Below are 26,879 nucleotides of genomic sequence, written 5' to 3' on the forward strand. Positions count from 1 at the left end.
GAGTACTGTAGCCTTGTATACCATAGGGTAGAGAAGAGACAGGAGGAGACACTAACAAATCCAGAGATAGCTTTAGTTAGCTAGCTGGACACAGTGAGATTAAATCGGTTCTCCCCAACTCCCAGAATTAGTAACGTCCTGTGCTGACGAGTGCCATCTGACAGGAAGCAGATTCTCTCACGACACTGCCATAAAGCTGGAGATTTCCAGGAAGATACCACTGATCTACACTGATGTAAATGAGAGGAGAATCAGGTCCAGGCTCTTTATAAGACCTGGCCTGGGCTACGACTTGTGGAATGGACTGCTAACTGCACCACACCCATGGTTGTAGCTGCTGCAGTTAGCCTGAGCTTCATTTATATTTTTATACCTTTTTGTCTCATATGGGGTTCTTAAGGCACCCAAGAACTGGCATGGGAATTGTCTATTCTTCTGTTCTGGAGATTCTGCTTCATTCCCAGTGCCTCTTTCCCCTGCTCACCATCAACATTCTAGTACACGTTCCATTTGACTAGGAGGGCAAAAGGTGCAGTCACCTCAGGTCACTGCCACCTGGTTTTGTCTACAAAGAAATATGGTATTCTTCAGTAACGGTCCCAAACACGACATCTTATGGGCTTGCTTGGGTGGCTCTGAAAATCCTCTACTAGAATACTATAGTATTGTTTTTTTAAGAGGTACCTGATTTCTACTGCACTGCTCTTAGCCCTGGTCTCCGTCTTGACAAGGTTAAGTGCTGCTCTTGACCACTAGGGCTTTTCAGACCTTCACTGCCAGTCCACCTGCCTGCCTGTCAGACTCCCAATACTAATTCTTAATGTATTTCTAATTTGTGCCAAGAGCTTCTAGATACAACCTCTTCATAGTAAAAGTGTGACATGAAAGCCAAATGCAGCCCACAGGGTTCTACTGTCTCTGTTACAGAGAAACATGGGCCTGTGTACTACGCATCTATATGGTTCATTGCAAACTGGACCCTGTAGTCTCAGTGGGTTATGTCTCCCTACTAAAGATAAGAACAACCATAATCTACTACGTTTTGTACAAGTTACACTCCCTGCAGATTACCAACATAGTTCACAGATGGGTAAAACTGAATGGACCAGATGCTGGTCTTTTCTGAGGCTCTCACAATATAATATGGTACTGACCAAGAAAGAAATTACTCACACACTTACTAAATCTGCCTTCTGATCTCCCCTTCCCTGTTGCCTATCCCTCAAAGAATTTGTCACTTACTATTTTAATAAAATGCTTATATTGAATATATACACATATGCAGCAGAATAACAGACTAAAATTCTTCCTGGACTCTCTTTATGCAGCACCAGAGTAGAAGCAAATATTTTTTGAAGTTACAGTAAGAAACTAATTAGATCTCCCTTAAACTTTTATTAAAATGTAAGCTTGCTTAGCAGTTAGGCTCTTCTAAGATTTCACACAGCTTTAATAAAAAGTGTATTGTATTACAATTCGCAATATCCATTAGTTATGTTTCCCTTTGAGACATGTTCTGTCCATTCAAAGAAAGTCCAGATAAGGTTGTTTTAGTTATCTATGAAATCCTGAACATCAACAACCCAAGACTTAAAAGAATACAGTGCTGCCAAAGCTCCATCTTTCTAAAGAAATGCACTAGTGAGGTCATCAACATGTGATCATTACAGATTGCATGGCATTTTTTGTTAACCCCAGTTACTTGAGCTGACATTTGGCCAGGATGTCATATTCTGCCTACTTAACTACAACTTCAGCTCAGTATGGTATTCTTCCTTGTTCCTTACCCTAATCTGTTGCGTAGCATTGCGGGGTGAGGTTAAAGTGATGCTGTGTTGCAATCCACTCTGACTACATTTCAGCTGTGTATGCAATGACCTGTTTGTGGAACAGATTGTGTCGCAACTAGCAATCCTTCTGGATGAAAGGTGCTGTATAAATGCAAGACTATAGTATTATCTGGCAATTCACTTCCTGCTATGGCCATTTCAGCAAAGGGTAAAGAGGGTTTCCATGGACCAACGAACTGCTTATTTTACTGTACTGCATCCATTTCATGACCTGACAAAACAATGTAAATCAGGGATAAGTCAATAATAGTACAGCCCACCAAACTATATTAAGTCTTACAGAGAAAAGCATAAGCATTTGCCCAAGCTATTTGCTGAGGAGGATTCCCAGGGCCAGAGTGTCAAAGGTATTTAGGTGCCTAAAGATGTAGATAGATACTAGTGGGGATTTCAAACCTACCTAAGCAAGTTAGGTGCCTACATGCTTTAGAAAAGCCCACTAGATATCTATTTGCATTTTAAGGCAGCTAAATTCCTTTACAAATCTTGGCTCCAGTACCAAAGCTCTACAATTTAGTTGAGAGAAATTTCTTCTTTCACCTGAAGGGACACACATGACAATGAATGCCACATCACTGCTTTAAAACAATGCCATAAAAGCCACTGAAGTAGTTATGTTTGAAAGTATCCTACTTGTGTAAGACCAGCAAAATCGAAGAGGTATCACACAGAGTACACATAAATGTGTGTGAAACATATCTATACTAGAGATAGACCAAATATTGGTTAGACTTCCTGATCTGTCTGACTACCATTCTGCCCACAATACTTCACCTGATGACAGGTAGCCACAGCCAGTTTTCTCTGACTTCATCCCTAGAGGCACTGCTCCATAAATTACCACTTTCGGCTTGTGTTGTTACTGTGGTGGTGGCACTACCAAGAGTAACAACATCTTCCAGGGATCAGCAGACATCATGCTGTTTTACTCTTTGGAGAGTAGGTCACCTGTATGATGAGATCCTGCAAGCCCTACAGAAGTCACTGAGTGTGTGAAGAATGTAGGATCAAGGCCAAAACTTTTCACTTCTCCCAGGACAAATCAGAATGCCAAATTTGTCAGAAAAAGGGATTTACTGGTTTTTGGTATTTTGGCCACAGCTCTGAATTGAATCACAAACTGCAGTCTAGATCTCTCTCTTCTTCCCCCCTCTTTCTGTTAAGGGTATGTGTGTGTGTACCCCTATAAATGTGTGTGATAGAAGCACTGCTATATTTAACAATGGTCTGGTCATGGAATTATAGCGTGGCCTTTAAAATTTGTCTTGGTCTGGCACTGGGACCAAGATATTAGTCTGGAAACTAACTTTTTATTGTAATGCAACTTGTTGAAAGAGCTGTTTGGCCTTTACAGAAGTCTAAAAGATAAACACTTCCCATTTTTGTATGCTCCTGTGCTGTAGCTCAGGAAACCTTCTTAAAGTAAGCTTGTGTAGGTCCATAACATAGATGAGGCCTGTGTGATAGTTTAAAAATAAAACTAACAACCACCCATTTCTTTAACATAGCCAAGATATTGAGATTTGAACAGCTACTGCTCATCCCAGTACAAGATTTCTCAATATAGGAAAGTCCATATAAACATATTAAAGGGACACCAGCCAGCCCAAATTTAGCCCAGAATATATGTTTTGTTAAAAACCAGCGTTTATCAACTGAAAGGCCAACAGAAATGTTTTTGTGATTTATATATATTTCCAATTGAAACAGATTTTTCTTTTCAATAAGTTTACACTGCCATGTTGCATCTGCATCTAAATTGTACCCCGTCACACTTGTGCCTGAGATCCTGACACTGAAATCAGATAGAAAAGCAGACTGATCGCATACAAAAGTGAAAAATGGTAGTCTACTTTTCATTATCCAAGCTATCTGAAAGACAAAAAGGAAACAAAGATCACGACTACTGAAAAGTAAATAAGAGGTTTAAAAATTTAATTTTTCATGCAGCCCTATAGGGTGCTATTATAATCCGCAGTACGGAGATGTATCTTTCTGGATGGATGGACAATTTTCTTTAGTAATGTTACTATATATAATCTATAAAAACACAGAGAGACATAAATTTTAACCTGACTGTCTCTCTAACATTGTAACTCAACATTTAAAGGCAGCAGCAGCTGAAGAATTTGTGGGCTCCAAAGTTGTGTGCCCCTTCTGCCCCCAAATAACCATGTTGCAATGTCCAGTGTTCAAAGAGAGTAATTTGTGTGGAGGAGGAGCATGTAGGGTAATGCGGCCTTTACAAAGGCACATCTTTCCCTGGGTAGGTACATTCACTATGATGGACTGTGGTACCTCTGAAAGACCATGCATGTATTGGCTCATCAGAAATATCTGAATGAACTGGCGATAAGAGTCATTCATCCATGGCTAGGTCAGTGTAGTCAAAATGAGAGCGATGAACTCTATCCAAAGCAGGGAAATGCCACCATCCTTCCCCTTCAAATTGTCTGCAGCGGGTAGCCTCATGCTGTGTCATGATATTGCAATGATTACAATCCCAATCCTGCATCAGGATTCACTAATGCAAATTCTGTCTGTGTGCAGAGTTCTGCAGTAGCAGATCCCAGTGCAGACTCAGGGCTTTGGGGGGGTTGATGTTGAATCAGTACATGACAGCACTGCCCTGTGCTGTTGTGACACAGTATTGCCATTTATTAAGGTAATGTTGCAAGGTGTAAATACCAGCTTAGTATATCATGACAGAAGCTCCCCATTGGCATGACTGCTGCTATATACGTGACAGGGAAGATCAGGCTCCTCAAGTCCAAACATTGGCCTTCCGTGACACTAGTAATTATTACAAGTATTTTAATACCAGCCCTGTATCAAAAAGCCACCTTTTCAAAAAAACAGTGACTAACTACAAAGTGATGCAGTAAAACATAAAAAAAACTTTTCAGTAAATCAGGTAAATAATATGCATTTTAAACATTAAATACAAATATTTACATAACTAAGGGCTCGATCCTGCAAGCCCTCTCTATGGAAAACTCTGATCAACTCCACTGGCAGTCCCATGCATGGCGGGAGAGGAAAGCTTATAGGATTGGGTGCTAACTGAAACAGGTCCCAAGAAGCAGTAAGAGTCCAGGATATCATAGTTCTTTTCAATACAAATTTACAAAATACATTATAACTGTCCATTCAGCAAAAAATAAAACATTTTTAAAATTGGGTGAACACATATTTATAAAATAGACCATCACGGTCCCTAAAGAGGTAGCACATTGATATGTACTTATACTTCCCATCCTACGATTCTATAATTCTATGTGAAAGATGACAGTAGCTATTGTCAGCTCTCATATGCTTATTTATTTGCTTAAGAGGCCTGGAGCATTTTTAATGCTAATTGTTAAACGTAAAAAAAAAGAAATGTTGCCTTCAAATAGACACAAGGGATTGAAATCAGTGAGTAAAATTCATTTCAGTCCAAAAATTTCACTCATTGATGTTAGTTACTGCATGGATCTACAAGCAGAACTGGTTCCTAAGATTCTGATTTAAAATGATATTGTCAAAGTATTTTTCAGTAGAGTATTTTTTTAATTAACTTGCTTCTGCTAATCCTTGGAAATTCAAAACTGATATGTTACTCCTTGCCAACATTTTGTTTTCTCTAGAATACAAACACTCTGGTTTGTTAGTCTAGGTTCTCTGGCATAGACTTAAATACAAATAATAGCATTTTGTCTCTGGACAAAAACACAAACCACAAAATATTACGTAGACTTACAAATTGATGCAATAAAGAATAGGCCAAGTTTCTGAAGCATACAGTGTCAATTTAACTATGCTAAAGCAAGACATCTCAGAAATCTAGCTAAAACTGTATTTCTATAGTACATCCCATTGTGCCTATGCATTGTAGGGTGTCAAAAGACAGTGTGATCTTACATAGCATTGGTTCTGCAATATTTAGGCATAGCATGGAATGAGTAAGTGGCAGTTTTAGTTTTAACTCTAATGGACTGATTTTGATCCTGGCTTCCATTTTTGAGGCACAGTTTTGGAGATACAAATGCAGGCCCAGATTTTCAAAAGTGACTATTAATTTGGGGTACCTTGATTTTGGACAGCTCAGCTTGAAAAAACAGGAACCAGTTCAAGGTGTTGACCACCCAAAACTTTAGTCAAAGTCAGTGGGAGGTTCAGGTACTCAATACCTCTGAAAATAAAGCTCAAGCCTTCTGAAGTTGGGTACCCAAAAACCAAAGCACCTAAAAATAGTGGATTTTGGAAATGTTGGCCTCAATTCTCTGATTTGCAGGCACAACTAGACAGTCATGAATATGGCCCAACACTGCAAACACTTACACATATGCATAACTTGATGCACAGGAGTAGACCATTAACTTCAATAGGACTACACACCTATATAAAGTTAAGCATGTGCATAAGTGAGCCTGTATTTGGACAAAATTATGCCAGTAGAAAAAGGTTTTAAATTCTGAATTTTCTTTCTTTGGAATTTAAGTAAGATCCTTAACAATATCTGAATATGTTTTTTGTGTTTTTTATGTACTCACGTGTATGTATACAAATATGTCTATTTGCACAGATCAATACTGTATGCATACACACCCACCCACAAACATACATCCTTATTTGCACACATTCAAAGTTCTTTAAATACAATGCCTCTGATCAGTAATCATTAGGCTATGGCACCACATTCTTCCAGGATTATTGAGTTATAGAAAAAGAAAACAGTAACTTACATATACTGTATATGGAAAAAAAAGAGAACGTCTGGACATTACACTCAAAGCTTAAAACACACACCATGCTACCAGTTTTCCAATTAGGAATTAGAATATTGGAATGAGTCTGGTATAAATATGATAAACAAGGGCAGCTTTTGTAAGAGGATATTTTAAATAATAAATATGTGAATCATTTGAAATTTAAATTAGTACCAAGTTAGTGAGCAAAAAGTTCTTTCCCAAACAGATCACTCCTGGGATCCTTTCTTCTTGGGTCCAAGTTCCTGCAGGCGTTCCTCACGGCACTGAGCGTGCTGAGTTCCCACTTTGTGGGCTGTCTCTGTGGCTGCTATGTCAATCTGTGCATATTTGGTTGATCCGCCCCCTGAAAAAAAACACAAATACAACTATAATATCATGCATTTCTGGGAAAGGCTGATCGAGAGGTTAACTCACTAGCCTGGGCTGTGAAAGGCCTGGGTTCAATTCCTGTCTACCACAGACTTCCTCTGTGATGTTGGGTAAGTAAGTTAGAGACGGATTTTTAAAACGTTTTAGATGTCACTTGACTGAGGGGAGCAATGCCTCACCCCAGGCAGCCGGCCACCTAGTGGAATTTTCAATCCTGCGTTGGGTGACTCCACGTAACCTAAGCTCCATGTAGCTGTCCCCTGTGCATGGAGACAGCTAAGCCCCTAAGAAAGGGATTTTTCAGAGCCAACAAGCTGAGTAGGGAGCCGGCTCAGCTAACCAAAATTGAAATGGCAGCGAGAGGAGAGGAGCTGTGACGTTTTGGGGCTTCACCCAGACCAGAAAGGGGTCGTGTCACTGCCTGCCTTGTAACCATGTGCTGTGCAGCTATGATTCAGTTCCCTGACACCAGCATCCTGTTCACATCACAGTGGCCTCCCCCTGGCTTCCACCAGCCTAGTTGCAGGGCAACACCAACAGCCCTTCCAGTCCCACATCTCCCCAAAACCGTCTTCCCCCCAGTGTCCAGCCTCTATCCCAGGATACTCACAGAAGTTATTAGGTTTACTGCCTCCAAAGAGACACAGAGCACACACCAGCCTGTTAGTTTAGACTTCACCCTTCAGTTTAAACACACAGCACTGAGATGGTTTTATAATAAAACAAGAATAAGTTTATTATTAACTAACAGATATTTAAGTGATAATATATAAGAATCGAAAACAAACATGGTTACAAACAAAACATGTTTCTGGTGGCTAACACTTAATTTCAGCCAAGGTGGATTTGATTCAGACAGGTGGATAGAGCCCTCTTTAATGTTTTTAATGAAGTAAATACTAATGGAAACTGCGTGATCATGGGAGACTTTAACTTCCCAGATATAGACTGGAGGACGAGTGCTAGTAATAATAATAGGGCTCAGATTTTCCTCAATGCGATAGCTGATGGATTCCTTCATCAAGTAGTTGCTGAACCGACTAGAGGGAATGCCATTTTAGATTTGATTTTGGCGAGTAGTGAGGACCTCATAGAAGAAATGGTTGTAGGGGACAATCTTGGTTCAAGTGATCATGAGCTAATTCAGTTCAAACTGAATGGAAGGACAAACAAAAATAAATCTGTGACTAGGGTTTTTGATTTCAAATGGGCTGACTTTCAAAAATTAAGGAAATTAGTTAGGGAAGTGGATTGGACTGAAGAATTCATGGATCTAAAGGCAGAGGAGGCCTGGGATTACTTTAAGTCAAAGCTGCAGAAGCTATTGGAAGCCTGAATCCCAAGAAAGGGGAAAAAATTCATAGGCAGGAGTTGTAGACCAAGCTGGATGAGCAAGCATCTCAGAGAGGTGATTAAGAAAAAGCAGAAAGCATACAGGGAGTGGAAGACGGGAGGGATCACCAAGGAAAGCTACCTTATTGAGGTCAGAACACGTAGGGATAAAATGAGACAGGCTAAAAGTCAAGTAGAGTTGGACCTTGCAAAGGGAATTAAAACCAATAGTAAAAGGTTCTATAGCCATATAAATAAGAAGAAAACAAAGAAAGAAGAAGTGGGACCGCTAAACACTGAGGATGGAGTGGAGATTAAGGATAATCTAGGCATGGCCCAATATCTAAACAAATACTTTGCCTCAGTCTTTAATAAGGCTAATGAGGATCTTAGGGATAATGGTAGCATGACAAATGGGAATGAGGCTATGGAGGTAGATATTACCACATTTGAGGTAGAAGCGAAACTCGAACAGTTTAATGGGACTAAATCGGGGGGCCCAGATAATCTTCATCCAAGAATATTAAAGGAATTGGCACATGAAATTGCAAGCCCATTAGCAAGAATTTCTAATGAATCTGTAAACTCAGGGGTTGTACCGTATGATTGGAGAATTGCTAACACAGTTCCTATTTTTAAGAAAGGGAAAAAAAGTGATCCAGGTAACTACAGGCCTGTTAGTTTGACATCTGTAGTATGCAAGGTCTTGGAAAAAATTTTGAAGGAAAAAGTAGTTAAGTACATTGAGGTCAATGGTAAATGGGACAAAATAGAACATGGTTTTACAAAAGGTAGATCGTGTCAAACCAACCTGATCTCCTTTTTTGGGAAAGTAACAGATTTTTTAGACAAAGGAAACGCAGTGGATCTAATTTACCTAGATTTCAGTAAGGCGTTTGATATGGTGCCACATGGGGAATTGTTAGTTAAATTGGAAAAGATGGGGATCAATATGAACATTGAAAGGTGGATAAGGAATTGGTTAACAGGGAGACTACAGCGGGTCATACTGAAAGGTGAACTGTCAGGCTGGAGGGAGGTTACCAGTGGAGTTCCTCAGGGATCGGTTTTGGGACCAATCTTATTTAATCTTTTTATTACTGACCTTGGCACAAAAAGTGGGAGTGTGCTAATAAAGTTTGCGGATGATACAAAGCTGGGAGGTATTGCCAATTTAGAGAGAGACTGGGATCTCATACAGGAAGATCTGGATGACCTTGTAAACTGGAGTAATAGTAATAGGATGAAATTTAATAATGAGAAGTGTAAGGTCATGCATTTAGGGATTAATAACAAGAATTTTAGTTATAAGCTGGGGACGCATCAATTAGAAGTAACGGAGGAGGAGAAGGACCTTGGAGTATTGGTTGATCACAGGATGACTATGAGCCGCCAATGTGATATGGCCGTGAAAAAAGCTGATGCAGTCTTGGGATGCATTAGGCGAGGTATTTCCAGTAGAGATAAGGAGGTTTTAGTACCATTATACAAGGCACTGGTGAGACCTCATCTAGAATACTGTGTGCAGTTCTGGTCTCCCATGTTTAAGAAGGATGAATTCAAACTGGAACAGGTACAGAGAAGGGCTACTAGGATGATCCGAGGAATGGAAAACTTGTCTTGTGAAAGGAGACTCAAGGAGCTTGGCTTGTTTAGCCTACCCAAAAGAAGGTTGAGGGGAGATATGATTGCTCTCTATAAATATATCAGAGGGATAAATACCAGAGGGGGAGAGGAATTATTTAAGTTCAGTACCAATGTGGACACAAGAACAAATGGATATAAACTGGCCACCAGGAAGTTTAGACTTTAAATTAGACGAAGGTTTCTAACCATCAGAGGAGTGAAGTTTTGGAATAGCCTTCCAAGGGAAGCAGTGGGGGCAAAAGACCTATCTAGCTTTAAGATTAAACTCAATAAATTTATGGAGGAGATGGTATGATAGGATAATACGATTTTGGCAATTAATTGATCTTTAAATATTCATGGTAAATAGGCCCAATGGCCTGTGATGGGATGTTAGATGGGGTGGGATCTTAGTTACTACAGAGAATTCTTTCCTGGGTATCTGGTGGTGAATCTTGCCCATATGCTCAAGGTTTAGCTGATCACCATATTTGGGGTCAGGAAGGAATTTTCCTCCAGGGCAGATTGGAAGAGGCCCTGGAGGTTTTTCGCCTTCCTCTGTAGCTTGGGGCACAGGTCACTTGCTGGAGGATTCTCTGCTCCTTGAAGTTTTTAAACCATGATTTGAGGACTTCAATAGCTCAGACATAGGTGAGAGATTTATCAGAGGAGTGGGTGAGATTCTGTGGCCTGCATTGTGCAGGAGGTCAGACTAGATGATCATAATGGTCCCTTCTGACCTTAATATATATGAATCTATGATTTAAATTACTAGTCAGGAAGACTCGATTTAATCATGGATTTCTACATAAAAGTGCATTCTTATTGGTTGTTATAACCTTAATACATATTCTTCACAACTCAGAGATAGATGTAGGTTTCATTTTTAGAAGGTACACACTATACATTTTTAAAGTGATTTATTTTGAAAACTTCTCAGATTGGTTTTACAGCTATATCAAAAAATGAATGATTGTTTGGTTATTTCATTTACCAAAGGTAATTGAAGCACATATTTATGAAGTCATTGGGAGGTGAACTATCTCCAATTGAACAGATTTATCATTAATATTTGGAGAGTTTTCTTGCCATGCTGTATTAGGAGGAGATCACAACCAGACAGACATTTAAATTGTTTTATTTAACTAAAACAACAACATTATGTATTCTGGATTTTTTTCTTCAACAGCAAACATATAATATTTTAACAAAACAAGCATAAAAATTTTTGAATTTAGTTAAACATTCAAGTTTTTTAAAATCAGGTTTGTTTTAGTTAAAATTGTTTTTAACTAAAATAGTTAAATGAAATAATTTTTTAAAAACATTAAATCGACTATGTCAGCCAGGTCAATGTGAGAAACTTAAAATATTGGCTTCTGCAGCTAACTCAGTTGTCTTCACCTTCATTTTCCTGGTGGTTCATAATCTGGAAAAGAAAAACAAGCTTTCCTGCTTTTTCAGGTCCCAAACCATTTCTCAATTTGGAATGAATTAGTCCAAAGGAAGAAAATATTCTTCCTACACTGGCAGAAGAAGCTACTGCTGTTAAAAGTGAGATTATCACTTCAACAGTCTCTTAATCCAAGTGCTTCAGTGACTTCCACCAGTTCACTAGTATGACTTTCTTTAAAACATCATCAGCAAACATATTTCTTGAATGGTTCACCCTTAGCTCTGAAGTTTTTTATAGTTGGCATTATGGAGGGGTGATTGCTGGATGTCCATGTCACAGCCGACTCCTCCTCTTCAGCAGTTAAGGTTTGACCCTGGTATTGAGAATATTTGCAAAAAATGAACTGGAGATAGTGCTTGTCCCATTCATTTTTTTAAAGCTTTTAACTCTGTCATTGCATATTTCTCTTTTTAAGATCTCTCTCAGTTCCTTCCAAATTTCAACAGCATCAGCAATAAAACAGCGATTTCCCTGCATTTTGTTCAAGGCTACAGAAATATGCTTCAGGGTACTCAGCACTTGTTCAACATTTCTCTTAAGCCCAATGGTGAGAACTTTGGCTGTGACAGTGCCATCTATTTTTTCACGATTTTGTTCACAAACTGTCATCAGATTAGGCCAGTTCTTGATATAGAGCTCAAAACAGTCCGCTCCTGAGTTCCATCGCACGTCTTGTGGGAGAGTTATCTTGGTTCCTCCCACTTTTTTCAGAGCAGCTGCTGCGAAATGGTTGTTACGGAAGTATTTTACAATTTCAACAACATTAGCTTTTATTTCTTGAACACTGAAGTCTTTGGCTAGGAGGTGTAGCAAATGAGCACTGCAACCATATGTTATTAGCTTGGGACTGGTCTTAATGACTGAACCATGTTAATGAAGTGTGGGTTCTCAATCATATGGAAAGGACAGTTTGTTGCATAAACAAACCAGGCAATTTTTTCATCAATTACCTCTTTTTGTAATCTGCTGGTTCTTATCACAAACTTATTTATTGTTGTTTCTGGATAATGGAGGCTTTTTCTTCTTTTTGCTACAGGTGATATACTGTGGCTATGTGACATACATGATGTGACTGAAACACTATCATTGGCAGATAACTTTGAAACTATAGAAAATGATGGTGATCTTGAAGGTGGATAGTCTTCAGAATCCTGTATGTTGAGGATGGATTCTCCTAAACAAAATAAGTCAATGCAGTTATTTAATTATTATTACCATACTGCTCATTTAGTATTACTCATTGCATACATTGATACTCAGTACTGCTTTAAATGTGAAATTGTAAAAGGAGGAAGATCTGCCTTTTTCAGCTATTTATTTTTTATCACAACTGCGTCTAAAATGATAGTACCATAGAGTAACAACTATATTTTTTGCTCAAACATGAGAATTCAAGAATAGTCCAGAAGGAAGACAGGCAGTCCTTAAGAAAGAAATATTAAATAAAGAAGTTTACCAACCTGAAGATCCTACATGTTCAGACATGTTCCTTTCATCATCTTCAACACAGCTTCCTCCTGAGAAGGAACACTTCTCATGATGTTGTTTCATTCATGCAACCAGGCCTTGCATTTCTTTGTTGCACTTTTTGTATTTTGGATGCATGCCTGTCTTACCTACAGGTAGAGGAACTTCATTAAAATATTCCCAAACTGGGTTTCTTTTATGGACTGCTGCCATTATAGGTTTTCCCTTCTAGTGAGAGAATGGTATGGTAGATCTCAAATCAATGAAGGCTACACTCGGAAAGACCTCAAGACTTCTGGAATATGCTGCTCAAATAGTTTCACTTTTGTTTCTACTGCCTGTCCCTCCCTTCTCACATTTATCTCCAGACTTCTTCTCCTTGTCCAGATCTATTCTGCCCCAACAATCTTCTACTCACTGAACTTTTTGAAACTTTGCACTTTTAGAGAGAGGTAAGGTACACAAATTTGCAGAGGGACAATAGGGTTGAGGTCTGTTATTTCTCACCTCTATATATTTTATTTATTTATTTATTTATTTTAAAACATTTTTGCTGTTAACAAGCATGTTATCCGTGGGAACACAAATCCACAGTTTGAGAACTGCAAAACTAAGCATCTCTGATGGTATCTTCCAGACTGAGCATTGAGTCCCATTGGGTAGATAGAAAGATTAACCTAAATAATCTATACAGAAGCTCCTGGAACCCCATAAGATTGGGTCCCTAATCCATGAACTATTGGAACTCATTTACAAATCTTTTCTTAAACATTACATGAATATATGGTCTCATACTATAGAATTAGAATTTATAATCCCTATTCCATGATGAGATATTTTTAATTAAGATACATTATAGCTCAAAGCTATCTTTAGATAGGTTTTTTTCCTCAAAAAGCATTTTATAAAAAAAATCCTATTTAAATTTAAAAAATCTGATTTTTTTTTAAATCATTGATTTTTATCCACCCTGATTTCATCCAGTGACAATCTTTGTCTATGTAGGTTTCTCACCTATAGTCAGTTTCAGCTGGATCCAAGACGATCCATTTTTCATCAGCTCAAAGGGCACTGCTCCCCCTTTGGCCCCTAGGTGACGGATACCAAAATGGCATTGTGTTTCTGCTTATATTTTCTAAAATCTATTGTGTCTGTTTCAAGAGCAGAGTGTAGGCTCCATCCCATATCATGAACATTAAGTGGTCTTCCCCTCCCAGCACAAGTTTAGCTTGATGGCTTTGTTTACCTTATATGTAGATATACTTTTCATTGTCCCCTGAGGTATTACGTGGCTCAGTTTACATTGGAGACACAGGAAAAGAGGCAAAACAACATTCCTTTGTCTGGGACAGGCTGGGTTTATGCCCTGTTTGCAAAACACCTTTTAACACTGTATTTCCAGCACACATCTTTAATTCTTTATGCATCACCCATACATACATCACACAATAATCTTAACGACTAGAGTGTTACCGGTTTGCATACGATACCTTACCTGATACCTTTTAGATATAGATTATGACAACACTGTTGGGGCAATGAGTGTGTCAGGCCTGTTGTGAGTTATGGAATGGTGTGCCCTCTGCCAGTTGGCACAGAGGGGCTCCCTGACTCACGGAGGCTTAGATGGCTAAGTAAGTAGAGAGCAAGAACAGCTGTATAGTCTGGTGGTTAGGGCACTCATCTGGGAGGAACGACACCAGGGTCCAGTCCTTGCTTCAATGAATATTTTATTTATACGAAGCTGAACAGCATCAACAGGAGAGACTGAGAAAGAGCCACTTGTGAATACCCAATAGCCTCGTCGTTAGGTAGGAGACTGTCTTTAAGCCACTGCTCTAAATCAGACAGAGTGGGGATTTGGACCTGGGTCTCCCACATCCCAGGTGAGAGCTCTAGCATTGGGCACAAAGGGGAGTCACCTCACCTTTGTTTACTTCCAAGAATGGGTTGATCTGACTTTAGGTACCTAACTTCAGGGGAGGGCTCATAGTTGAGAGTCCCAAGTGGACAGAGACATCTCCCGGAGTTTGGTTCTTAACTAGCTTTCTGGGGTGGGGCTTTAGGTAATGCCCCTCTCCTCAGCATTTCTTACTGGCTACTTTAGGCTGCTCCCCACTCAGAGTGCTGGCTTCTGTGAATCTCATTCTTAGGCACTGAACTCTCACCATTCATTGTAAATGGAGCCTGGGCACATAACTCAGGGCTGAGATATCCACTGTGTGGCAGGGTAGTTAAATGATGCAAAGCCAGATTCTGAAAGGTATTTAGGTGCCTAGCACCCATTGATTTCAATGGGAGTTAAATACCTTTGAGGATTTGGGCCTAAGTCCTTTTGTAGATCTAGACCTCTGTGCCTCATTCCCCCCCCCCCCCAAATGGCAGTATTAGCACCTCACAGTTCTGTTGTGAAGACAACTACATTAATGATTGTGAGGTGCTCAGATACTATACAGTGATAGGGGCCAGATTAGTACCTTAGATAGGCATGGAGAAACAGTGGTAACACTTAAAAGTTATAAACCCGTTTAATCAAAACTAGATTTAAAAAACACATACAGAAAATTGCTTAAAATTTCAATACTTGAAGATCTTATAGGGAAAATTGTCGGTCCTGAGTAGAAGGAATTAAATGCAAAATTCTCACTGGAATTTATCTGAATGGGGAATTAATCTTCCATATCTCCATGTATGGTGTTTATGATTTATTCTCAGGTGCCAAAGGGTTAATCCTGTAAGGGGCTGAGTAGCCCAGAGCCATATTAAGGTATATGGTCCTCTGATCTAGCAAAGCACTTAAGCACATGTTTACTTTTAAGCATGTGAGTAATCCCACTGGTCAATGGGACTATACATGTGCTTAGAATTAAGCACATACTCAGGTGCTTTGCTGGATATTAGAATTCGTAAAAGTACAGAGAAAGGGAACAAAAATGATTAGGGGTATGGAAGAACTTCCATATGAGAAGCGATTAAAATGACTGGGTCTGTTAAGCTTAGAAAAGAGACAACTGAGGTTATAAAATCATGAATGGTGTGGAGAAAATAAATAGGGAAGTGTTATTTACCCCTTCACCTAATACAATAACCAGAGGTCGCATAATGAAATATATAGGCAGCAGGTTTAAAACAAATATAAGCAAGTACTTCTTCACACAACACACAATTAACCTGTGGAACTCATTGTCAGGGGATGCTATGAAGACAAAAAGTATAATTGGGTTCAAAAAAAGAATGAGGTAAGTTCATGGAGGATAGGTCCATCAACAGCTATTAGCAAAGATGGTCAGAGATGCAGCCCCATGCTCTGGGTGTCCCTAAACATCTGATTGCCAGAAGCTGCGACTGGATAACAGGGGATGGATCACTCAATAAATTGCCTTGTTCTCTTCATTCCCTCTGAAACATCTGGCACAGGCCACTGTCTGAAGACAGGATACTGTGCTAGATGGACCATTTGTCTGACCTACTGTGGGTATTCTTATGGATCATACCAGAGTATTCAGCATCTTGCAGAACTAAGTCCTATAGGTCCATGCCTCAGGCCCCAGTTCCTGGAGTCATGAAATTATATCAGGTTCTTAACTTTTGTTTATTTAAAAAGGCAAGTCTCTAAACCTCATAGACATGAAGAAAACCTTGAAACTATGAATCAAGTACAGGCAATTAAATGATATCTGCCTGAGTCTGCAGACAACCTGAAACATTTGCTCTGAAAGGGCTGAAGTCCCATTCATCTTAATGGCACCCTAATGCCAAGACCCACTACTCTGGGAGGCCCTACCAACATCGCTGCAGCAGAGGAATCTGTGCCTGGCAGGAGAGGAGTGCAGTGGACCTGAGCTACCTAAATTAGGCCAGGACAGTGCTAGATACCAGAGCAGCCCAGAATCAGGTAGGCACAAAAGCTCAGTAGGGCCTTTTTGGGGCTTGCATCTCTGAGAAGCACCAACACCAGTTTCTAGATGAAAGTCTGTGGAGGCCCTGTGTGGCCTGGTTTGGCACGTTGAGGAGGTATTCTGACAGGGTTAACTTTTTTCTGATTTATGAATTTCATGGGTGCGGCCTTTTTTGCCTGCCAGAGACATCTAAATCCATAGGTGATGAGCCCCTGCAGCCCTACAGAGCTGCGGGTGCTCAGTGCATCTCAAAATAAGGCTATTTTTATGTAGGTGCCTAAATATGGGCTTAGTTGTTTAACTTTATACACCTACATTTGAAAAATGTGGTTAGGCCCAGATCCACAAAGGTATTTAGCTGCTAATTTCCATTTAAATCAATGGTGGTTAATACCTTTGTGGATCTGGCCTATGTGACTCACTTTCCACATCTGTATAATGGAGAGGATAACCCTGACCTAACCCCCAAAGGGCTTTTGACAATTGCATGCTATATAAGTCCTAAAAAATTATATAAAAGGCAAGGACAACCCTGCAAGGGCTGGAGACATAGCAGCCTCCAGAGCCTGAGCTTAGCAGGACAGTCCCTAATAAAATGTTTCTAAATGTTGACAGTTGCGGGCAGACCCCAGCAGAAGCAGCTGGCGGCCAAGAGTACAGGACCTCCCTCTGGATGCACACACAGTTTACATTTGTTATCATTTAGTAGTAGTAATAGCCCACTTAAAGGCCCTTACCTCTTATGCCTGTGCTAGGTTCTTGAAGCTCCAGTTCCATGTAGTGGAGCTGTTTCTTCGATGTAGGAGTGACAGGAATATTAACATAGATTGTTGTCTCACTGTGCGGTCGATCAGACACAGGTAGATCTGTTGAATAACCTACTGCCCCTCCTAAAAAAATTAACATAGTACAATTATGACTGAAGTTCATAACTACTAATAATCCATTTAATAAAAGCAAACATTTCCTTCAAAAGTTCTATATGGAAATGCTCAGTAGAAAAAAGACACAAGGGATCTGCACCCTAAAGCATTCATGTACGTAACTGTGGACCTGATCAGGCTGGAGCTGAGGAGAATCTTGAACTGTTCATATATATGTTATGTTGGAAGGTTGGAGAAAACTCTTTGAAGCTGGTTAGTGTAGCTAACCACTGCACTTCATTTAGAATAAATGTAACAAACAAACAAGCTCCTTCATGGAACCAAACAGCTAAAACAGTAGAAGCCACATCCAAAGCACAGGTACATGACCCACCTGGAGTAGAAGCTGAACTAGGTGGCCCAAGGGGTTCTATAGAGAGTGATACTTTACCACCAATGCAACAGCAGAAAAGCACAGAGAAGGAGCACAGAAGCCCCAGACACAGCCAGAGAAACACTGGTAGCGTAACCCTGAGAAAAAAAGCTAAAGGGAGAGCTTTAGGGTAAACGACTGGCTAAAAGAGCCTTACAACTGTGAGCAAAGAAACTGTCTCCTGTTATGGATTTCTACTGTGTTCAGTAAACTGGACTTATTACATTATTTGTAAATAAACGCGAGTGCATCAAAGAAATACCTGACTCCATCACCATTTTCTCCTACTAACAAAACCAAACCACTTGATCCGGAAAATTGGCTAACCACTTGGGTCAAAAAGTGATAACAATATATATGAAGAGAAGAAAACAGCAAAGAAATTCTAGAAAGTGGGGTAGATGGTCAGAGCAACGTGAAAGGAAGATGATTTTGGTAGCAGCTTTCTGAATTAACTGGAGGTGGAAGATGAGGGGGCTAAGGAATAGGAGTTTCACGTAGCCAGGGTGGGAGATATATGTTGGACATGAACAGACCATGAGGAACATTTGAATTCTGAAGATACTGTGGGAGAAGAATTGGCAAGATTTGGCAATTGCCTGGATGTGAGAGGAGAAAGAAAGAAGAATTAGAGATTCTGCAACCAAGACTGCAAGCTATGGAGACAGGAAGAATGGTGTAGTCAACAATCACACAGAAAGGGGGAAGATGGGATGGTTTTCAGGGTGCGGAGGGGGAAAGGCATGAATGATATGATTTACTGAGACTTCTGGGCAGTATTTTGGCATAAACTTTTCTCTTGCTGTTACCATGTTTCTGATCCCTTTGCAGACATTGTGGTGTAATGAAAATTGTGTTAAAATTGTGATTTATCACATTACATTCTCAGACATTTTCCTGGTGCTGCTTGCAGGCAGGGGGTTCTGTAGTGGAGCATATGATCAGAGTCAGTCTTCCAACAGATAGCCTACAGTAAGGAAGGATGAACTGTGCTTCTCTGTTTTAGAGAGCAGCATGCTTTGCTGCTCTCTGTTTTGGGGTTCTTGTATGTTATCATTCTGAATGATAAGAAAGTATATGTTGCAACATTCCAGCAAGAGTACTTTATGTTTTTATCTAACTTCTCTGTTTGTATGCCATGAAATATAACAGACACCATCCTCAGCATGTGTCTATACTACAAACATTACAGTGGAACAGCCACAGCTATGCTGCTCTAGTGTAGACACTTACAAAAGTGATGGAAAGGGTTTTTCCATCACTATAGTAAAACCACCCTCCTCAAAGGTGATAGCTAGGTAGAAAGAAGGATTCTTCTTTAAAGTGTAGACATATTTAAGTGAATTTACTACCTTCTGATAGGTTTCAGAGTAGCAGCCGTGTTAGTCTGTATTCGCAAAAGAAAAGGAGTACTTGTGGCACCTTAGAGACTAACAAATTTATTTGAGCATAAGCTTTCGTGAGCTACAGCTCACTTCATCGGATGCATACAGTGGAAAATACAGTGGGGAGATTTATATACATAGAGAACATGAAACAATGGGTGTTACCATACGCACTGTAACGAGAGTGATCACTTAAGGTGAACTATTACCAGCAGGAGAGCAGGGGGGAAAAAACCTTTTGTAGTGATAATCAAAGTGGGCTATTTCCAGTAGTTGACAAGAATGCCTGAGGAACAGTGGGGAGGTGGAGGGAGGGGGAAATAAACAAGGGGAAATAGTTTTACTTTGTGTAATGACTGTGACAAAATTCCTGCTCTACCTTGGTGAGTCTTGCGCTTATTTGTGGATTTGCTCTCCTTGGAGCTTCACGGCAGCCCTCAGCTTGGCCGTTTTTCTGAACCCACAGTCCAGGTTGACTCCTCCTGTGTCTGACCAGGAGTTGGGAGGATTTGGGGGAACCTGGGCCCACCCTCTACTCCAGGTCCCAGCCCAGTATGCCAACATTTTGCCCAGTATGCCAACATTTTAAGTCAGCCATAAAAATGTTGGCATACTGTGGGGCCATGTGGGTACCCATAGCAGTGCCGCTGATTTGAAGGTATACATTGACCCCAAATGTGAAATAGTTATGGGTAAGGACAAAGTCACAAAGCTCAGCCACCAGGTTTACCGTGACATTATCGGGGATACTGTTCCTGACGGCTTGTAGTCCATCTTTGTGTGGAATGTTGGTGTAGAGGGCTTCTGCATCCATAGTGGCTAGGATGGTGTTTTCAGGAAGATCACTGATGGATTGTAGTTTCCTCAGGAAGTCAGTGGTGTCTCGAAGATAGCTGGGAGTGCTGATAGCGTAGGGCCTGAGGAGGGAGTCTACATAGCCAGACAATTCTGCTGTCAGGGTGCCAATGCCTGAGATGATGGGGCATCCAGGATTTCCAGTTTTATGGATTTTGGGTAGCAGATAGAATACCCCAGGTTGGGGTTCCATGGGTGTGTCTGTGTGGATTTGTTCTTGTGCCAGTCCTTGCTTACAGACAGCCCCCCAACCTGAAGCAAATACTCACCAGCAACCACAAACCACACAACAGAACCACTAACCCAGGAACCTATCCTTGCAACAAAGCCCGTTGCCAACTGTGTCTACATATCTATTCAGGGGACACCATCGCAGGGCCTAATCACATCAGCCACACTATCAGAGGCTCGTTCACCTGCACATCTACCAATGTGATATATGCCATCATGTGCCAGCAATGCCCCTCTGCCATGTACATTGGCCAAACTGGACAGTCTCTATGTAAAAGAATAAATGGACACAAATCAGATGTCAAGAATTATAACATTCAAAAACCAGTTGGAGAACACTTCAATCTCTTTGGTCATTCCATTACAAACCTAAAAGTTGCAATTCTTCAACTAAACAACTTCAAAAACAGACTCCAATGAGAGACTGCTGAATTGGAATTAATTTGCAAACTGGATACAATTAACTTCAGCTTGAACAGAGACTGGGAGTGGATGTGTCATTACACAAAGTAAAACTATTTCCCCTTGTTTATTTCCCCGCACCCCACCCCCCACTGTTCCTCAGACATTCTTGTCAACTGCTGGAAATGGCCCACCTTGATTATCACTACAAAAGGTCCCCACCCCCTCACTGCGCCGCTCTCCTGCTGGTAATAGCTCATCTTAAGTGATCACTCTCATTACAGTGTGTATGGTAACACCCATTGTTTTATGTTCTCTATGTATGTAAATCTCCCCACTGTATTTTCCACTGAATGCATCCGATGAAGTGAGCTGTAGCTCACGAAAGCTTATGCTCAAATAAATTTGTTAGTCTCTAAGGTGCCACAAGTCCTCCTTTTCTTCTACCTTCTGATGTAATTGGTTGCCGTTCTGTTTACTCACCAGGTTCTTCAGGGCCAGTAGAAGTTCCAAGTTCTGCAGGTGGTGCCATGAACCCAAAACCACCTTTAGGACCTAGAACATTGAAAAATTTCCAACATATTTGGTCACACTGTAGCTAGTAAATTGGATGGTGACGATAATGTATACAATTGCTTTCTTTTAGTTTTTAGACACAATCTAAATAACAATGCTAAAAACCAATTGAAGAGCTAAATACAGGCCAAGTAGAAGACATTCATATTTTCTAATGAGAACAACTGCAAGGAATAAACATTAACACAGTTTTAAAACTTCTCAACTGAGAGCTGTTGGCGTAAATGTGCATTTTACCATAAACTGCAGTAGGAGTAATATCGAGCCTTGAGTGTAGGTTTCAGTGAGGGGTGGGAGGTTGATCTTGGGACCTCCTGGAAGGCCCTGATTAAAGTTCCATCACCAGAATGGCGGGATGATTTTCCCGACTGGGATGGAGTTCGCCTCTTCCCTGGAAATTGCTTAAGCCATCCCTCCCAGAGATGATTCTGCTTGCTGACAGGAAATTTGTCATCTTTGGAATGGACCACGTTGCACCACATCACAAGTGTTTACAAAACATACCCCAGGGAGAATACCCCCAGCTCCCTCTACAGAATCACACACCATCCCAATCAAAATTATGTAAAAGGAAGGCAATACTATACTATCAATATACTTGCATTAGGTTTTCATCTACAAATATTCCAGCTTAATGTGCTTGTTTGCCCTTGTTTGTCTCCTCCCTCCTTTGTTTTTACGGTGACGTATATTTTAAAAGGCCCTCACCGCCAGTATATAGGATTTATCACAGGCTAAGGTGGAAAATGTTTGTGGGAGCCCCTTGTTAAAATATTGGCAGCATTTCACTGACATGAATAGGATTAGTGCCTGTGCTTTGGCACACATCCCACCTGTCACTCCCTTTTCTAAACTTATCCCATCTGTCAATGCCATTTCTAACAAAATATTAATTCATCTACAAATTGAATGGAAAAATAAGCCATAAGACAGAGGAAAATATCACTATTAAATATCACTTTTTAAAATATTTTATTTTATGGGAAAAGTTACACACTTATGTACACACCAACCCCTTTTAACTCACTATACTTACCAGCTTGCAGAGTGTGCCCTTTGGGTATTTTCAGAGATCCAGAAGCTGCCATGACAGAAGAAGCACCTGTTTTTAAAGAGAAATCTGCACATTAATACAAACTATCCTTCGTTAGGATTAGCTGTCTGTTGTGCCCACGCATTCACAGCCAATGTTTCCAAATAAATTACCCTGGAAAAAGAAATCATTGGTAAGAAACAAAAGATTGCTTTTGTCATTGGAAGTCTTTGTTCCAATAGCTCCCTTTTTCAGTTCATTGAAATCCTCATCTTGTAATTGTTGTTATATAAATTAATTCTTCTGTGTTGTTTCTTTGGAACAAAGAATCCCCCCAAAAAGTTTCCACTGGCCAGAAGCTGCCATCCCTACTCACCCAATCAATGGGCCTATTCACAGAGTAAGGTACTACTACCTAGTGTGGGTAAGAGGGACAGAATCACCCCCAAAGTTTCAGTTGTGAATTGCTGCTGCTGCAACCCTAACTGTGGTTTTGGAATAGTTTAGCCACAAAACTTGGTGCTGTAATTAATGTCTCATCAGACCTGATCCAAAACAATCGAATTGTAGGCATGATGCAATGAATAAGCAACAAATAGAGTGGGGAAGGGCCAGGCTTTGACTTCAGTGGGTTTGGATCCAGCCCTCGCTTGCGCCGATGAAACATTGTTCAGAGCTTTACTGTCTGATTTAATCACAGGAGTCTGAGATAACATGAAAAGTAGATTATCCAGACCATCTCTCCATCAATCCAGAATTGCTCAGTATGGTACAGATGTAGAAATATACATCAGATTTATACCATTTCCAAGTTATATAACCTGTTAAGACTGTTATTATGACATCTATTTAGGCAATTTAGAACAGAGTCACTTTTCATTGTGGGCACCATTACTCATGATGAGTTGCACTTACACAAATAATCCCAGTGGGGCTCGTTGTGTGTGTAAGTGCTACTCAATTTAAGTAAGGGTGGGGGACTATGCCCTTTATTGTCTTTTTTTAATACCACACTACTGGTGACAGAACAGCTGCGCTGTGTGCTGTTTGGCAGAAGGAGACTGCATTTGGTACCTGGTGTAGAATTACCATCACCTCCTAAAATTATGAAGATTCCTTGAAGAGGTGAGTGACTGAGTTTCAGAGACACAGTTTAAAAATAGCCAAGCATATCTTACCCTCACCTTGAAGAAATTATATAAAATAAACAGGCTCTCAATATTGAACTGTCAAACAAAGCTGAATAACCAAGGAATCATGCTAAATCGAAGCAACACAAAGATGATTTAAGTCAAATATGAATACAGATTAGAGGGTGGTAAACAAATACTTCACAAGTACACAGCTGGACAAAAATCTCAGCATTACAGTACTTGTGCACACAAAAGTATGTACTCTATAACCAGAGGACACAACACACATTTTAAAAAGTATCTAATACTGAGGAACTGGATTTAAAAACAAAAACAAAAACAAAAAAAACCCCTCAAATGGGGCCAGTTTATAGAGCTCTTATACACCCCGGTGAGCACTTATTCACTCAGGCACATTGGTTTCGTTGGAAATACTCACATGAGTAAATGTTCCTTAGAGTGAAAAAGTGTTTCACAATCTGGCCTCCTGGTAATGACCAGCTATGTTTTCATTGTGATTGGTTTTCTTTTTCCTCCTCTAGCTTCCCAGAGGCTATAATGTGCCCCTCTGTGCGTCTTTGAGACGTAATAAACTTTATGCAAATGACAGTTTCAACTTTTTAGGAGAGACAGACACAGATGTTTCTTAACTGCATTGTAATAAGTTTCATTTTCCTGTTCATCACAAAACTGAGCTGAGTGAGTTTAATCAGGAACTCAGTGCAATTCAATAGGATTCATCCAGCAGGGCAGGTGGACTTTTAAGCAACATTCTGAGTTGTGGAAGAAGAGAATCTGCCCTGACATTTGTAAAATAAAAAACCAAAGAGAGAAAATAAACAATTAAAATTAAATATTTGAATCCATTTATGGTCAGGTTGATGTTACCCACTGGACATAATCTGGTGACTGACGTACTTATGTTGTGGAATTTCATGTGAAGTCTTTTCATGTGGCTTTGAACTCCATATTACATCTACTTGTGCTAATGGAGAACATTAAAATAAATACATTGTCTGTTGAGACAGGATGTGATGTCCTCCTGCTTCTTTAGAACCACACATATGGTATGTCCTGTTCTTTGTTACGGACACAAGCATACATAATGCAGCAAATGAGAGGAGCTGGCTGATAAGGTAAATTTTCAAAAATTTGAAGCACCCATCTCCATGACAGGCATTCTCTTTCCCTCTCCAAGCTCTTCTGCCAAGCGACTTCATATGATGTGTTTTTGGGGGGTTTTTACAGTTCTTGGTGATGTCCATTTTTAGCATGGCTGACTCTGCCATGCCCTGTGTTCAAATGCATTAACTCATTTATAAAACTGTTTACATTTTACTTCTCATGCTAAGAGGAAAAAAATGTTCAATATGGAGCAAAGAATTGGTACCCTTCCAAGGCATTTTTCTTGTGAAAATCAAGTCCACATACATTCTATCCATAGAATTGCACTCACATAGCTCCTGCAGCTATGACAAAAAGAATCAACACTTGAAATGGCCAGCTGACCTGCTTGTAGCTTCATGTCAGTAGTCAGTCCTTTATGCCGACTCTTCAATGGTCAGAATGTTTTGCTATGTATGCAGTTAAGTAGATAATGCGTAAAAATCTCATAAAAACAAAATGAGAGATTATGGAGGTTCAAGTACAAACATTATAAACTGAGCCTTACGAGTTAAATTTTCAAACTTTGCCACCTATGTGATGGCCACTAATAGGAATGTGCACATGTTAAACAAGCGCTTACGTGCACAAGCTCCTTGTTTGCATTCACAACGTTGGCAACAAGGTCTGAATGTCTAGACTGCCTGATTGTCTGGAAAAGTCATTACCTACAGAAAAGGAAAATAGTTTAAGTTCTGCGATAAAGTTGTGTTACTTGCTTCATTAAAACTAGATGAGGCACCTAAATCTGCTCAGCACATCACTTAATTAGATGCAAATTCTTTCATCTCTTTCTTTGAAGAGAGATGTTATCTTACATAATAGAGTATCCAAAGCATTGTGCCATTGTGACTGTTTGACGATGGGGGAAACTTTGGGCGTGTTTGTTTTTATCGAAACATATCAGAAGACTTGCTGGTGCTGTAATTCATTTATAAGATCTCCCCTGCATGTATCTTTCTGCTATTTTAAAGTGATTTCACACCTTATTTATGTGACAAATAGTGTTTAACTATGGTGCACAAATCCGCGGACATCTACAAACATTTCTACTGTTTCTGAAGAGATCTTGCCATACTCTGAAATATTCCCCGTCTTTATAATGGGGAATTTCTACAGATAGGATAGAATCTTTCAAAACCGTACACATTTTTAAGGGCACCCCATAGTCATGATATTGTCTAAACTGTGTGACAGGGTCAGGCCAGATGGCTACAGAAGCGTGATAGAAGGCATATATATTAGTCCCAGATTAAGTAGATCCTTTTTCCCTGGGTTAGGTGACAGGGGCAGTTCCAGAACAAGCAGGAACTTGCTGGAACCAGTTTTGGCAGGCAGGCTAATTACGACACCTGGAGCCAATTAAGAAGAAGCTGCTAGAATCAATTAGGACAGGCTGGCTGGGCTGGAACGCGGAGTAGAGGGCGGCCCCGGGTTCCCCCCAAACCTCCCAACTCCTGATCAGACACAGGAGGAGCTGACCTGGATTGTGGGTTCCACCAAAGGGGAGGTCTCTGGGCTGTTCCCCAACCTACATGGTGGATCAGCAGAGACTGCGTGGGTGGTTATTCTCTTTTTCCCCATGCTGGCCAGTGATGAGGTTATCTGAGTGAACGTCAGATATGAGCCATGAGAGTGGCCTAACTGAGGGCTGCCGTGAATCTCTGAGGCAAGCAAATCCGCCAATAAGCGCAGGACCCACCAAGGTAGAGGACGAACTTTGTCACAACAGTTTATGATTCTTTGTGGCGCCAGGAAGAGCCAGGCAGGGGTCCCTATGACATATAAAGAATATAAAATTCCCCATGCTGATTAACCCTCTCAGGTCCAGTCCTTCTGTCCTTAAAGGTTGGAAGGTGCCAAGGCTGGCATTTTCAGTTTCCTATCTCGGGTGCCTCTCCTTATGGGCACTGTTTGACAGATGTATTTTCAAACGTGTATTAGATGTGTCTGCTGTAAACATGTTGATGCACCCCAAGTCCAGGATCTGTGTAGGCCAAAGATGAAGGTCATGAGAATGGATTTCCTTAAAGGAAAAACCCTGGCACCCA

General features: G+C 40.3%; 1 protein-coding gene across 2 annotated transcripts in view; it reads right to left on the reverse strand.

Moving 5' to 3' along the window:
- Nucleotides 1-3,759: 3,759 nt before the first annotated feature.
- Nucleotides 3,760-26,879, reverse strand: part of DOK7 (docking protein 7) — a 112,045-nt gene continuing 88,925 nt past the window's right edge. The window contains exons 9-13 of one of the 2 annotated variants that reach the window (XR_012668210.1): nt 22,535-22,600; nt 21,406-21,477; nt 17,491-17,643; nt 12,848-13,003; nt 11,317-12,561 (exon numbers count right to left, since the gene is read on the reverse strand). Coding sequence is in view for 1 of the 2 variants with exons in the window: in XM_048849030.2 (XP_048704987.2) it covers nt 6,811-6,947; nt 17,491-17,643; nt 21,406-21,477; nt 22,535-22,600 (428 nt within the window). In the remaining variant the exon portion in view is untranslated. Of the gene's footprint in view, nt 6,948-11,316; nt 12,562-12,847; nt 13,004-17,490; nt 17,644-21,405; nt 21,478-22,534; nt 22,601-26,879 lie in introns of those variants that run through there. The other variant, XM_048849030.2, reaches the window with a different exon arrangement.

Source organism: Caretta caretta, chromosome 4, assembly GCF_965140235.1.
Source record: "Caretta caretta isolate rCarCar2 chromosome 4, rCarCar1.hap1, whole genome shotgun sequence".
In the NCBI taxonomy this organism is placed as follows: domain Eukaryota; kingdom Metazoa; phylum Chordata; order Testudines; family Cheloniidae; genus Caretta; species Caretta caretta.